Source organism: Carlito syrichta, unplaced genomic scaffold (genome assembly GCF_000164805.1).
Source record: "Carlito syrichta isolate Samal-C Ts95f unplaced genomic scaffold, Tarsius_syrichta-2.0.1 Scaffold124537, whole genome shotgun sequence".
NCBI lineage: Eukaryota > Metazoa > Chordata > Mammalia > Primates > Tarsiidae > Carlito > Carlito syrichta.
This window is the reverse complement of record NW_007068633.1, coordinates 271,581-287,130: the sequence shown is the minus strand read 5'-3', so window position 1 is coordinate 287,130 and position 15,550 is coordinate 271,581. Positions and strand designations below refer to the sequence as shown.

General features: G+C 33.8%; 1 protein-coding gene across 1 annotated transcript in view; it reads right to left on the bottom strand.

The window, feature by feature from the left end:
* Nucleotides 1–15,550, bottom strand: part of KCNC2 (potassium voltage-gated channel subfamily C member 2) — a 220,210-nt gene that overhangs the window by 3,352 nt on the left and 201,308 nt on the right. Inside the window, exons 4-5 of the mRNA XM_021707779.1 lie at nt 5,130–6,057; nt 2,898–3,062 (exon numbers count right to left, since the gene is read on the bottom strand). Coding sequence (XP_021563454.1) covers nt 2,898–3,062; nt 5,130–6,057 — 1,093 coding nt within the window. The remainder of the gene's footprint in view (nt 1–2,897; nt 3,063–5,129; nt 6,058–15,550) is intronic.

The window sequence follows — 15,550 nt, the reverse complement described above, 5'->3', positions numbered from 1 at the left end:
CCTCCAGAAAGGTAAAAATCTGACAGTTTTATACTGCTCATATCAGTAATATGTAAACTTTCGTTGTCATTCTAAATGTTATTTTTTTTAATTATTTTTAAATGAATGTTATCTATTCTGTTTATAGGTCTTTTATTTTCAGTGGCTATAATTTCAGTGTCCATTTAAACAGGCTTCCTTTTAAATTTAAAAACAAGTGTAAAACTATATGCTACTCATATACATATATTTTTTCTTTATATGTTCACTTCTGATTAGACAATTTGATAACATTTTGGTTATTAAGTTTTAACTGGAATGGCTGAAAATATAATTCATGACAATAAACATAATAAATACTTAACATTTATTTTGTACAATTCATTTATGCAATTGTCCTTAAGATCATGTGCTTATTTGTGGCAATATTGAAACTGCCTAATGATGAACTGTTCATGAGTATGTTGTAGTTTTCATAATATCTTTTTCTAAAAGCTACTGTATAAATAAAAACACGGGTCCTAACTATTGAGAGTTCACCCCTTTAGAGAATCCTTAAGGTTTTCTTAATGTATGCCCAAATATATTCATATTTGTAGGTAGAAAAATAATTCAGATGAAATACAGTATTTTTTCATTTATATAAGGAAGAATTTTTGCACATTAAAAATATATCACTAGAGAGACCAACTTGAAAGATAAATGAAAGAATTATATAGAAAATAAATGAGAAGTAATAGAATAAGTCTATAATTTATGTAAAAGGAAACAGGAGAAGAAATGAATAAATTCATGTTAGATATGACATGATAATACACAAAAGATTAAGAAAAGTTAGACAAAAGCATTACCAGACTTAGGAGACAAAAACACATAGCTATCCACTAATTAAACAAGAATGAAAAAGAGTTGATTATAATGAGAATTGTCAAAGAATAAAAATCTAATGAATAAATTTTCAAAGGTGTTCTCATTAATAAAGAGAATGTGTATTTGTAAAATAAATACATGTATAAATTTTCCATGCATACTAAATATCTTATTAATTGCTTTGCTTATGAAACTGCAATTTTACAATAAATATTTTTATTTACATAGTGCTTTATAATTTGCAAAGCCTTTTCTTATTTGTTATTTTCTTTGACTATTTAAATTCAAAATATTGTCAAACATGAAAAAAAAATTCTAGAAAGATCCTTAAACATATAATCTTGGTATAAATATTCATATATAGTAAGCTAAGATATGCAATGCACTTAGAATGGCATATTCTACATAGACATTAGTTAGACATTATTAGGTAACGTAATGCATGTACATATATTTTGTTCAAGTACTATGATAGGGTATATTAACTATCTTCATCAAATATTTAAAATTTTGTCTAGCACATATTTAAGTGTAAAATAATGAGCAATCAAACTTATTCAGATGATTAAAATACATTTTGGTGCAAGAAATGAATGCACACAATTGAAGTAATTGGAATGGAGAAGTTTTTAAAATATTACTTATTGAAGGAACAAAAGAGTCCTTTGTCTTCTCTTTTGAGCCTCAAGGCCTAGAGGCAGAGAAGGACAATCTAAAGTGATCAGAAGAAACAAAAAGAAGCACAACATGGGTAATGAGATATTTAAAAGAAAAAGAACATCACAAAATAAATATTTTATTAGGCTTAAATGGTAAAGAATTCAATAGAAACTGCAATGAATAACAAATGAGCATAATATTTTTAAAGTGTCGTTGTGCTAATATGAAAGTTTTGAAGTGGATTTTCATTCAAATTCAGACAATTACCATAAGAAATCATTATAGTTCTTTCCCTATTCTGTCAATAAAGAGTAAAAAATAACGATGGCAATAAAGCAACTGGAATTGTCAAAGTAGGAACAAATAAAAGAGCATACCAGCATTTTGACAAAAGTGGGTTATAATTATCACAAGACTATTCTGAAGGAGGTGAAGGAGGAGAAAAAGATTCCAATTATTCCCAAGGTTTGTAAAGTTTACCAATAATAATAATAATAATAACAACAAAGAACCAACAAAAAGATTCTAGGGAATAGTTATAGACAGTTGTACACTCCAGGAAAAGGGAACCACGTGATGAAGTGGAGATTCAGTATTCTGTTATATTCTTTAACAAAGATGCCTGCCCAACAAATTTTATCCATTCAACAAATATTTATTATCTTCTGTGTGTCAGGCACAATTCAATGTCTGTTGAAAAATAGTAATAAACTTAAAATTATTATTATTGGTCCTGAAGATAAATTATGTAAGTACATTTGCTAAATATGTAAGTAGCCTTAAAGAATTAGATATACTCTTTTAAATGGCTGAGAATCCTGTATCTTTGTACTGTACCCTGAGGCACTCAGATAAACCACTGGCAAACATTGCCCATGGACACGAGACTTATTAGAATGTGTTTAATGCTCTACTTTGAAAAAAGTTATAATTGTTTTATAGTCATAAATTACTTATCAAATATATGCATAGAGACAATTAGTGAGTTTTATTTGTTGTAGTGAAAAAGATAACTTTTAAAGACTGCTGAGTACATTATATTAAAGTAATTGGCTGAGTGATTTAATATTTACATATTTCATTCCAATTCTGCCCAAAGAGAAAATGGCAAATGAAAAGAAAGAAAGAAAGAAAGAAAGAAAGAAAGAAAGAAAGAAAGAAAGAAAGAAAGAAAAAAGGGAAAAAAGGTCTTTTAGATAAGACAATCATGCATGTTATTACGTATTTTTAAATGTTTCTTAGAGGAGAAGATGTGATGGATAGAGGACAGGAACACAGCATGCAGTCTTTCCTAGAAAATGATGAATGTGTGTTTTACATTACTCCATATATTTTCCAACAGTTAATCGCTAAGCCATCTCTTATAATCTGATTAAATGCACGCCTACCTTTCCTGATCCCTCCATCAGAAGCACACGTGTAATCACCTGTAGTCAGTAGGAAACATGTTTCCCCTCTTCTGTTTTTGTCTCTGGTACTAGAACGTCTGATGGGGAGCCTTTCTGGGGGTGATAATGGCGGTTCACTTCCTGTACTGTCGTCACCTGATAACACTGGTCACAGCACCATGCCCATTGACAAACAGTGATGAATGAGGAAATGAGACAGTACAAAGAGTTTACACAAAATGTCCATAGTCCAGTCACTCAATATACAAAACACAAGAATCACATCAAAATAAGGAAAATAATTATTATCGCTGTACACAAAAAATTACATGGAGTAGAGTGGAAATGTATTGAAAAGGATAGAAATGTTCCTTGGGATATTTTAATTCCTTTTTGGATTGTACCTAATAGGAAACTGACTTTCAGACAACTCATATGAGCTCAGAATAAGTGTTATAATGAAGCAGCACACAAATTATCTTATAATTTTTGACATACTATCTAGTTACTCTGACTAGAAATCTTTAAAAGTGGAGCCTATTTAAGGAAAAAATTCTTAAGTAAATATTTGCTTCTGCAGTTCTTTAAGAGATATGTTTTTATTCATCTCTAAAGTATTTTCTCTAAACTCTTAATAAATATAATTCTAAAACATACAAACTTTTTGTCCAGGTATTCTATTTTGAAGCGGCAAAATATATGAAAGCATGCAATGGAACAAGGTCAACTTCTCCAAATGTCCTTGAAATAACTATCTGTTTACTTCTGTATCCTTGCCAAAGACTTTCACATCCTATTAGCCTAGATACTAGCTTGTTATTTCAATGTTTACCCAGGATGAGAGTGTGTCCTCTTTTTCCATGCCCTTCTTAGGGGCTTTGCGTAGATACTCTGAGGACAGTCTGACGAGAGCAATAACTTCAACTAAACTCTAACTTTCATAAAGACATCCTTCACAGTTTTTAGTTCTATAGGAACAAAATGTGTAGAGCAATCTACTAAATGAACATAAGAATGGTAAATAAAATATATAAAGAAGTCCAGTTTCAGTCACAATTATTTTTCCCATTTACCTCGTGAAAACTTTTAGAAGCTAAGGAGAGATCTATAAAAATGACACCTGCTTTTTTTGTTTGTTTTCTTTGTTAATTGATGTAATTTCTATATTATGCAAAATTATTCACATGAGATTATTGTAAATCATTTTCTACAAGGAAAAGATAAAATATATCTAAGTTTCAGGGAATTCATTTACCTTAAATTTTAATAGTCAGGTAAAAGCTAATTAAATTGTTTATTACTCAAAATATTTCATCTGTACCAAATTTAGTAGGCAAGAGATGACACTATTAATAATCACTTTGGCAAACTGAATATCAATTAACAGTCAATTAATTCTAGACTACCTATGGCAATGGAAGGGAACAGAGATTTAGCTAATCTCAAGCAGTAAATCATTCAACATTCAGTTCCAGGAGACAGCAAAGCCCAATACATGGCACATAAAAGGGAAATCCACAAAGAAATTCAACTTTGCCATTGGGTAACCAAAGCAGATTATCTATTCCCTGAATAGTAATGGGTTGATTATATTACATGGTATCTTGCCTCACCAAAAGGGTTATATTGAGATACCCTACCTACTTTAAAAACAATGAAAATTTAATCAATTCTCCACGATATCATTAGGGAAGACCTTTGTTATCAAAAGAGTTATCTTCCATATCACCTGTTTGGTGTTTAGGCCTTTGAAATGCAAGCATCCATTCTTCTTAAATAACTGTTTCTTGTGAAGTAGGTTGAGATGCATGGCACCGTGTGGTAAAGATAAAACTGAGACAAACACACCAAGCCAAACAATATGGAGATCAACATTTTGAAAATGAAAGATGGAAAATAGCCAGTATCATACCATCACATCGTGCAGGGAAACAAAGAAACATTGGCACAAAAGCAACAAACAGGCAAAAGAAAATATTGGCACCATCAGCAAAGGGCATTCCCACTAAAGCAGGAAAACTCTATAGACCAGCTATGCAGACTTCTATTTGGGGTTCATTTAGAAATGCTAAGGTCTAGCTATCTGTAAGCCTGACACAAACACATGTTTTGTGAAAGTGTAGGACTGAAAACTGATGAAAATTTGCAGAAAATGAGAATGGCTACCTTCTGCCTAAGGAACATACTGGTCTATAAAGCATTTAATAACATGCGTTTGAAGTTGTGCCTTACCTGATCTGTTATGTTCCAGAAGTCGATTGTCTTTGCCCAGGCACGTGTCACCCTGTGTACTGTTGCAGGCCATATTTAATTCTGTCTTGCAAAAGGTAGGTGAGCTTGCCTGAGGGGCAGGAGGAATGTGCTTCTTTCTTTTTCTTGGAAGTTTCTGCTTCGCCATTGCCAAGGAGTAGTACATTCCAAAATTGTTGACAATGACAGGCACCGGCATGGCTATTGTCAGCACTCCAGCCAGAGCACACAGGGCTCCCACCAGCATCCCTGACCACGTCTGGGGATACATATCCCCATAGCCCAGGGTAGTCATGGTCACCACAGCCCACCAAAACCCGATGGGAATGTTTTTGAACTGCGTGTGCTCACTAGCTGAAGGGTCGTTAGGTTGAGCTCCCACTCTCTCGGCATAGTAGATCATGGTAGCAAATATCAAAACTCCTAGAGCCAGGAAGATTATCAGCAGCAAAAATTCATTAGTACTAGCTCGCAGAGTATGTCCAAGCACCCTCAGGCCTACAAAATGGCGAGTGAGCTTGAAGATTCTTAGGATCCTCACAAACCTTACTACCCTGAGGAAGCCAAGTACATCTTTAGCAGCTTTGGATGACAGCCCACTGAGTCCCACTTCTAAGTAGAAGGGTAGAATGGCCACAAAGTCAATGATATTCAAGAGATTTTTGATGAATTCAAGTTTATTGGGTGAAAAAACAATACGAACTAAAAATTCAAAAGTAAACCACACCACACATACTCCTTCTACATATGTCAAGGCAGGATCCGTTTCAATTTCATACTGTAGAACTACACTTGTGCCATTGATGACTGGTTCTGTCTTGTTTTTAACAATATTGAAAGCTTCATGTGTCTCCAGGCAAAAGGTTGTGATTGAAACCAGGATGAAGAATAAAGAAGCAAAAGCAATAAACTGTAGAAGAAAAAGAAATAAAAAAAAAAAAAAAACAGAGTGATCTGAACCATAATATATGTTGTTTCAAAACTAAGGGCATCAATTCCTGTAAATAAAAAAAATGATAGGATAGTTAGAGATTTCACTAGAGATGTTACCTAATTAAAAGAAGAGATGTGTCTGTGGCATTAATTAAAGCTTACGTGCAGCGTACATGCAGTATACTTCAGGTTCTGATTTCAGCTTACATAGGTGCAAAGTTTTGCTGTATGTTGGGAAATAATTTATTAAGTTTCTTGTGAAAATATAACCTGTTAAGAGAGCACTAAAATCACTCCAAAGGAATTGTTAAAGGAATACACTGACAATAAAAAAAGAAATTCAGACAATTTATAATCCTAGAAATCTTCATGTATTAGTTCAAATTTTATATCTATAACTATAAGGTACATGAAACACTGATAGAAATTTGGAAGTCTTCCATATTTAACTGTAGGTTTCTATTTATAAATAAAATGTTCTGGATTTCATGAAGTATGAACATGAATAAAAATCTCTGCAAAATATATTGTCATTTAAATTATATCAACCTAAAGTAAAGACTTGTCCAAAAGAGCCAATCTAAGTAGAAGACGAGACAGGGCTGCAAGGAGATAAACCTGGTTAAGAAACAAATTAAAAGACATTTTTCCACAATTGAAAAATAACTCCAAAGTGTTAGAGTAACTTATTATAAAGTTGCAGTTTTTAAAATTCAACTCCTTATTTCGTTTCTTCAGCTTATAATATATGAATGAACACACACACCTTCTAAAATGGGATAGTAAAAAGTCCTCTAATAGTTTTTACTAGTACCAGACACTCTTGAAAGCAATTTATATAGTTAACTTACATTAATCCTTTCCTTACAACTACTACTACTACATTGTATTGTAGTTCAAAAATATCAGACATAGAGAGTTACTTTTTCAAGGTCATAAACTACAAAGTGATAGTCCTGTGACAATAACCTGGCAAGTTTAGCTGTAGTTTCTGTTCCCTTCACTTACAAAACTCTCAAATATCAAATACAAATATGTTGAAAAACATTATTTAGGCTGAGATCACATACTTCTTAATAATAAAGTCCTGAAAACTTGAAAACCAGTTGTTTAGTGAATGGCACTATTGTAGTCAATGCTAGAGGCTCTCTTTTTCTTTAATTTAAAAAAAATTTTTTTAAAGATATGGGGTACAATTCAGGGTTAGGTATATAAATGTTCATTATGCAGGTACCCTTGTTGATGAGGTGTGCCCCTCCTCCCCACCAGTTTCTCACTACTGTTAATCCCGCCTCCCCTCTCCCACTACTGTCAATCCCACTTCCCACCTACCTTGACCGTTTCTCACTACCGCATCCCTTTTTCATAGTATAAGTATTCTCTGATAAGACTCTCAAGTTTGGCATACGAAATCAACACCAACAGACTCTTCCTTGAATGTCTAAACAAATGAACCACTAAAGAGAAGTAGTCTGTCTCAGACAAGTGGAGAAAGGCCCTTATTTGTAAATAATAAGGTATATCCAAAACCCAAGGTTGCCTCTAATATCTACTCAAACACACTACTGAGAAGAGTTGAGCCAGCTTTCAAGAAGAAATTGAGACCAACTCTTTTTGTACTTGATTGAATTTTAATCCACCAATATGTGTGAGGGATACATAAAATAATTTTAAAATCTTAAGACTCTGACTATCTGACTTAAAGAACCACCTTCATCTATGGAACTTTTTCTACATAGTATGCCAGCTAGTACATGAGTTACTATGGTACTCTAAGGCATGCCATTTTTATGGCTTTGACTTGCTTTCCCATGCACCTCTTCTAAATGCTCTAGATTTTGGCATTATGATCTAATTAACTTTCCCAGACATATTATCAGTTTTCTCTTTCTACAAATAAACACACGGTTTTTAAAATCAATCAGTTGTTGTAATATTTGATTATCACTAAGACCCTACAAATACATTGAGATGACATCATTTAGAGTATCAGTTATTCTTGATTCATAAGTTAATTTTTAATCTAATCATCACTATATATTAGATTTGGGAGTCACATTTATTTCTGATTGCATCTAAAGTCTTTTCACATTAGACCCCTGTCAGTATGTACCTACAGGCTCCTCCCACCCACCAACTACACTTCCTATTATCCATCTAGGTTTCCAGCATTACAAGTTAAATGTCAAAAGTTTTAGTGTGTAAATTCTATCCCTGAGGCAATTAAGGGGTTTATACTCTTTAATTAAATTAAACTGCAATTTTATTTTATACTTTAAATGTTCTTCAGCTAATTTTGCAGTCTCAAACTCTCCACCTACATTTGTATAGTAAATTGAGTGAGACTTCCCAATATTTTGATTTTTAAACATCAGTCTTAACTTGGCCACCTCCCTCCTTAAGATGAAAACAGTTTTCTATTACACTTTGATGCTTGTCAGTATAAAACACTGAGACTTTCCAATCAGATATTTTCTTACTCTTCATTCATTCTTTCATTCATTCTAACAAAAACATCCAATGCCTCTCAATGCCAGATGACAGATTAGGTTCTTAATTTAAAAGCAGTTAACAAAACACTATCCCTGCCTTTGAGAAAAATCACAGTCTACTAAGGATATAGGCATAAAATAATTAATCACACAAAAATTATATAATTACAATTGTAATAAGTGCAATGAGGGTCAGAATAAAATTGCTTTGAAAGGATCAAGAAAGAAACTGCATTTATACTGAGGGGGTCATAGAAATCTCTGGCAAAATGTCAGTGGACTGAAATTTAGGGAATGAATAGGAATTAACCTGATGAAAAGGGGAGACTGGTGAATCACACAGTACAAAGTGTTAGCAAACGTTCTGAGCTTCTTTTGTCTCTCTCAATTGATGTCTTGTTTGTAATCCCTCAAAAGCAGCAGATTTTCCAAATCTGCCTGTGTTGTACAAACTTTGCTGTATAAATCCCCATCTAGCATGGGATACTCACCTTTTTCAAGGTTAACCCCTTTTCCTAAGGAAATTGTAACCAACCAAATTATCACCAGAACTTAGTAAAATGAGGTTATAAGATGATGACTTTAGACCATTTAGGTTTCTAGTAGTGTTTATCTGAGTTTGATGAACTATTAAGAGATCTATAGTGTTCACTTGTCTTAAATAATTGTACCAGCCCCATTATCTGAGATGATGTGAAAATATAAGATGCATATTAAAGTGGTTTTTAATTTATGCAAATGTTAGAAATCATCGTATATATTTAGTATGCTTGAAATATATATAATTAATACCTTAACAAGAACTACTAAAACCTGATCTTTATGTTCATTAAGCAAGTTATTATGTTGTCAGGAAAAGGTCAGCAGAGTCTTAAGGCACTTCACTTGTGGCTGAAATATAGTAACTTGAATCTTCTTATACTTGGAAACCATCCGAATTACCCACCCATATGCTTGGAAAATGAGTGTAGTATAAAGTTACCATTCACTAAAGTATACCTGGGGAACTTACACAAATGTGAATTCCTTACCCACATATGAGACATGACACACAGCCTCTCCAACGTGAGAAGGAATCTGTATTTAACAAGATTCCTAGGTGATTACTATGCACACAGAAGTTTGAAAACCATGGTTTTAGTGTACTTTTAACAGATTGATAATGCAAGTTATCAAATGAATTGGTGTATATTCCAAACTGCAAGTATCTATAGACTCTTAAAAGAACCTTCCTAAAGCCGTAATGATAAAATTTCATTATCTTCTAAGTAACAATAAGTTTGTGTTTATGTGTATGGGTGTTTGTGTTAATTTTGACATAATTCTGCCTTCTATACAAATGCTTATGAGTAAGTGAAGCATTTTAACAGCCTGTAAATATACCAAATTGTAAGACACAGAAATTTTGAAAACCAAAAGTTGTCTGTTTATGTAAGTCATTTGATATTAATATTTAACAATATTTTATTAGCATTATTTAAAGAACTACATCGTGATTTTGTATTTTCATTATGTTTCTTTGCTATTTTTATAGCTTCATACAGCTTTTAAATACTTTGCAAATCTGCTGGGGTGTGATAATACTATAACAGGAGAATGAAAATATGTAAAGATAACAAATTGACATTCTGAGGAAGAAGCAGTATTCCTTTCAGAAGTAGATTTTCATTTTGCTTAAAAACTCAGCTAGATGGGCAATTTTTTATTTGTAAAAACTAAATATACTAGGCATGATCTAGAATGAGAGAATCTAAGAGAGAACAAAATTATGCTTGATAATAACATGATAGAACTTTGGAAGTTGGCCACTATCAGCTTGAGCAAGGAGAATTTGAAAAGAAGTTGAATCCCGAATAAAGAGAAAACAGAAAGATCTCAAAGGAGAAAGAGCAAGAGCTCAAAATGTGAAGGTGAGCAAACACAAAATCCCTTCTTAGGTGCAGTAGTAGAACTTTGGAATTACAATAAAGAACATTAAATTTTACGATGATGTTTTCTCTTCTGTTTCTTCAGCAAAAGGCTGTTGTAGAAAAAAAACAGCTTGATGTCTATTTTGTTTTGAATAACAAAAGTATTGGACCAAGGGAGGACAAAAAAGGGAGAGAAGTCAACTATGGGAAACAAGATACATAACATATTTTCAAAACATGGAGAAGTAATAATTAAGGATGGAAGATAACCAGGAGAAATTTAGCCCCGGTAAAAATCCTTTGAGATACTGGGAGAGTATAGAGTTTCCCATGGAATGAACAGAAACTAAGTTTATTAGATATTTAGTTCAGGTATGAATGGGTGACCCCATGATCTTTGAAGACCAGGAATTTTCCATAGGCATACACATGGATTATATTAGCAATGGAACAGGACAGAGATTCCGGAAGCAAAAAACTCGATCCCTCAAATAACTTATCTTTGACAAAGCCATAAGTAACAATCCCTGGGTAGAGGAGACCTTATTTAGCAAACAGTGCTCAGGAAAATGGCTAATCAGTGAAGGAGAAACAGAGAGGACCCTTACCTATCACCATATACAAAAATCAGCTCTAAATACCAACAGATACAACTAAAAATGCTCAGGCTCACTAATCATAAGAGAAATGCAAATCAAAACCACACTGAGATATCACCTTAGCCCAGTAAAGATGGCTATCATCAATAAATAAAAGAAAATAGATGATGACACAGGTACAGGGAAAAGGGAATGCTTCTACACAGTTGGAGGGAGTGCAAACTAGTCCAACCTCTGGAAAACAAGGTAGCAATTCCTAAAAGAACTAAAAAGTGACCTGCCATATGATCCAGTAATCCTCCCTCTGGGAGTATACCCAGGGAAGCACAAATCATTCTACAATTAAAAAAAAAAACCCTGCACGTGCATGTTTATTGCTGCACTGTTCACAATAACAAAAACATGGAATCATCCCCATGCCCACAGAAAATAGACTGCATAGAGAAAATGTGGTACATTACATAATGGAATATTGCATAGCCATAAAGCAAGACAGAATCATGAACTTCTCAGCAAATTAAATGGAATCATTTTTAGCAATCTATCACAGAAACAAAGAACCAAATATCACATATTCTCACGCATAAGTGGGATCTGAACATTACACAAAAGCACAAGGGAGCGATTGGCAGTCGTAGGACACTGCCAGAGGATAGAGGAAGTGGGAGTCATGTAACAACACAAAGGCTACCTGATCCTAAACCAGGGGAAGTGAGGACCAGCTGGAGACCCAAACTTCGCTTGCACATGCATTACTTATGAACCTAATCCTGACATATACCCCACATTTTAATAATAAAATAAAGTAAAAAAAAATAGAAATTAAACAATAAAATATGAGCATTGAAGCAAAAAAAAAAAAAAAAGCCAAAATTGCAGCAGAAGCAAATTGAACTGGTCCATTGGTCTAAATGTTGCCAATAGGAGCTTCCATTCATTCTGCTAAGGGAGCTTGTGTCTTAGCAAGAAGTTGGGGAAGAGAATTACATTGGCAATTCTTTTCATTTTTCTTTGATAGGACCACAAAAGTTTTCAGGCATTCAATGAAAATCAAATTAAACATGTTAAATAATTAAAACGTTAGAAGGTTCTCCAGACAAGGTGTGTTATGTTGATTGAATTCACAGAACTGATGCATCATTCTGGGCAGTTTCAGAATGGAAATATTCTGTTAAAATACAAATTGTGTGTCTAATGAGTAGGCACTTTTTCTTCATAAACAGCGTCCATGCTTAGCTGTAGAAGGTCCCCAGTTACCCCTTTTTAAACTTTTGTCAAATAAGTGACCATGTGGCAGAAGTTCCCAGAGTCCAGGCTCCACATGAAGGGTCTTATGTCAATCTACCCCAATGCCAATATTTAAGTAGGTCTCTAGGTATATATAACAGACAGAGAGGAAGTAGGTTCAAATGGAGAAATTGTTTATTTTTCTCATTTTCTCTCTCTTGTTAGCATTAAAACAAATGAAACTGGGCTCTACAACTTATTCACAAATGTTTATTCACAGTTTCAAAAATATGGGCCAGACTAGCTGTCCTTTCTTTGTGCTAACCTAATCCAGGACCACTGACATTGTAACAATTTTCACATACTGTTGCTACTGATTCCACATATCCACAAGTTGCTAAAAGACAGAGACAAACTTTCTCTTCCCAGAGACTTGACTCAAAGCAAGAAGCAGGTGCACAGTTCGTCACCTTTGTGGAATCAGTAAAATAATAAATTGCAAAAATATGTGCATTTCATTTACAAATATTCCATTGGCCCCAATGCATAATCTGTCCTGTAAAAGTCACTTCATTCTCTTGAGTCACAACTACATACATTGACTTATATTATAAATTTTAAAGGGGAGAAAAACTTGAAGAGAAGTGAAATTCGTTTTCATTTTGTTATTGAAAGTTTGTGGATAATTTAATATTTGAAAATGTGCATTATTGGGATAACTTTAAAATAAGTTCTTAAAATATATACTAAGGAGTTTCTGTTTTTATAGTTCTACATGAGGTACATTTGTTTTTAGTTTGTATTATCAGGGTATTATAGTTACCAAGAGGGAATGTTTCATTCTTATTATATTCATGTGGCTTTTATCTCTTAAATAATAACATAAAGACATAAGAGGAAGACGAGTTTCAAATACTGAAGTAGCAAAAACTCATGGAGTCCCTTGATCCAAAATTTCCAGTTTCAGAAATTTACTCTAGTGAAATATTTGTATAAAACTACAAAGATAGATGCAGAAGGATATTCAATGGCAGGCTGTTTTACTTAAAAAAATGGAAATGTCTATAAATGGATGGTATGTCCATAATATAGCGTTCCTAACAATGCTATTTAACATGTACTGGTATGGAATGGTCTCAAGGAGCACCCATGTTAATTTATTAAAATATGGTTATATCAGCCGGGCTTGGTGGCTCAGCCTGTAATCCCGTGCCTTTGGGAAGCTGTGGTGAGTGGATTGCCTGAGCCCGCGGGTTCGAGACCCGCCTGGGCAGCGAGACCTCATCTCTACAATAAATCAAAAAAGTCAGCCGGGCGTGGTAGCGCATGCCTGGAATTCCGGCTACTCGGAAGGTTGAGGCGGAAGGATCGCCGGAGCCCAGCAGGTCGAGGCTGCGGTGGCTGGGAGCGGCCACTGCACTCCAGTCTGGGCGACAGAGATGCCAACTCCAAAAAATATATATATATGGTTATGGAACAACAATTTACAGGGTTGAATACTATCTCTCTCTTAACTGAAAACTGATGAAACAAATAAGAATAGAAACACTCTATCCTTATCAGTGGTTATATCTGAGTGTAAGAGTGGCATTAAATGGAGGTATTGTTAATGGAGAACCATAACTGATTTTATAAATATCTTCAAAGTTAAACTTTTCTACAACAACTTGTCATGTATGCTTGTTTTCATTTTAAATCAAAATTTGAATAAAATAATGACCAAGAGAAGATCAAGCCTGGATCATTTTGAATGATTTTCACATTTATGTTAGTCATGTATTATTGTTTTAATTTTAAAACAAAATTCAAATAAAATAATGACCCAGAGAAGATGAAGCCTGGATCATTTTGAATTACTAGTAAGTTTATTATATTAGTCTATAGAATTTATACACTGGAAGATTTTTAAGTTTTTCTTCTTTACTACAGCATCATAAACTTCTCATATGTCATTAATTGTACATGTATATTTATATATAATTGTATTTATGTGCAATTGTACATATACTTGTTAGTGTGTGTGTGTATGTGTATACTAGCTAGCTTTGCCATAATAGACAAGAATGTGGTGTTACTCAAAAAATTGTGGTCTCAGGAGAGAGAGAAAATTATGTTTTAGTAGTAAGTCTATCCTCAGAGGCCAGCCAAGTAAGAACAACTGAAATCAAGTGTCTGCTGGTTTCATGCAGAGCTGAAAATTACTTCGGCTTCTGAGGCTGGTAAAAACCATTTTTCCTTAACCAAGTTTTACCATCTAAAAGCAGAAACAAGGTCAGCCACAGTGGCTTAAGCCTGCAATCCCAGCATTTGTGAGGCTGAAGAGAGAGAATTGCCTGAGCTCAGGGATTCAAAACCAGCCTGGGCAAACTGGTAAGACCTCATCTCTAAAATAAAAAATAATATGGAGACTTTAATATCCCACTCACAACCCTAGACAGATCATTGAGACAAAAAATCAGCAAGGAGATCCAGAACCTCAATGTGACTCTTGACCAAATGGACTTAATTGATACCTACAGAACACTCCACCCAACAACCACAGAATATGCATTCTACTCATCAGTACATGGAACCTACTCTAAGATCAACCACATCCTTGGCCATAAATCAAGCATAAACAAATTTCATAAGATTGAAATTCTGCCATGCACCTTCTCAGAACACAGCAGAATAAAAATAAATATCAACACCAATAAAGTTCCCCCTAAACCCACAAAGATATGGACGCTAAACAGCATGATGCTAAGCAACTCCTGGGTCAACATGGAAATCAAAGCAGAGATTAAAGATACCTAAAAACAAATGAAAATGAAGAAACATCTTACCAAAACCTCTAGTATTCCATGAAATCAGTAGTAAGAGGGGAATTCATATCTCTACAAACACACATGAAGAAAATGGAAAGATCACAAGTTAACAGTCTAACAAGACACCTAAGGAAGCTGGAAAAGCAAGACCACCAAAACCCTAACTTCAGCAGAAGAATCCAGATCACCAAAATAAAAGCCCAAATCTGGTACATAGAAGACAAAAATATAATACAAAAAAATCAATGAAACAAAAAACTGGTTCTTTGAAAGAATAAACAAGATTGATGGTCCCCTAGCTAGACTGACCAAGAAAAAGAGAGAAAAAGCCCAAATAAACTCAATCAGAAACACAAAAGATGAAGTCACATCTGATCCTCTAGAAATACAAAAGATTACCAGAGACTACTATGTACACATGTATGAAAACAAACT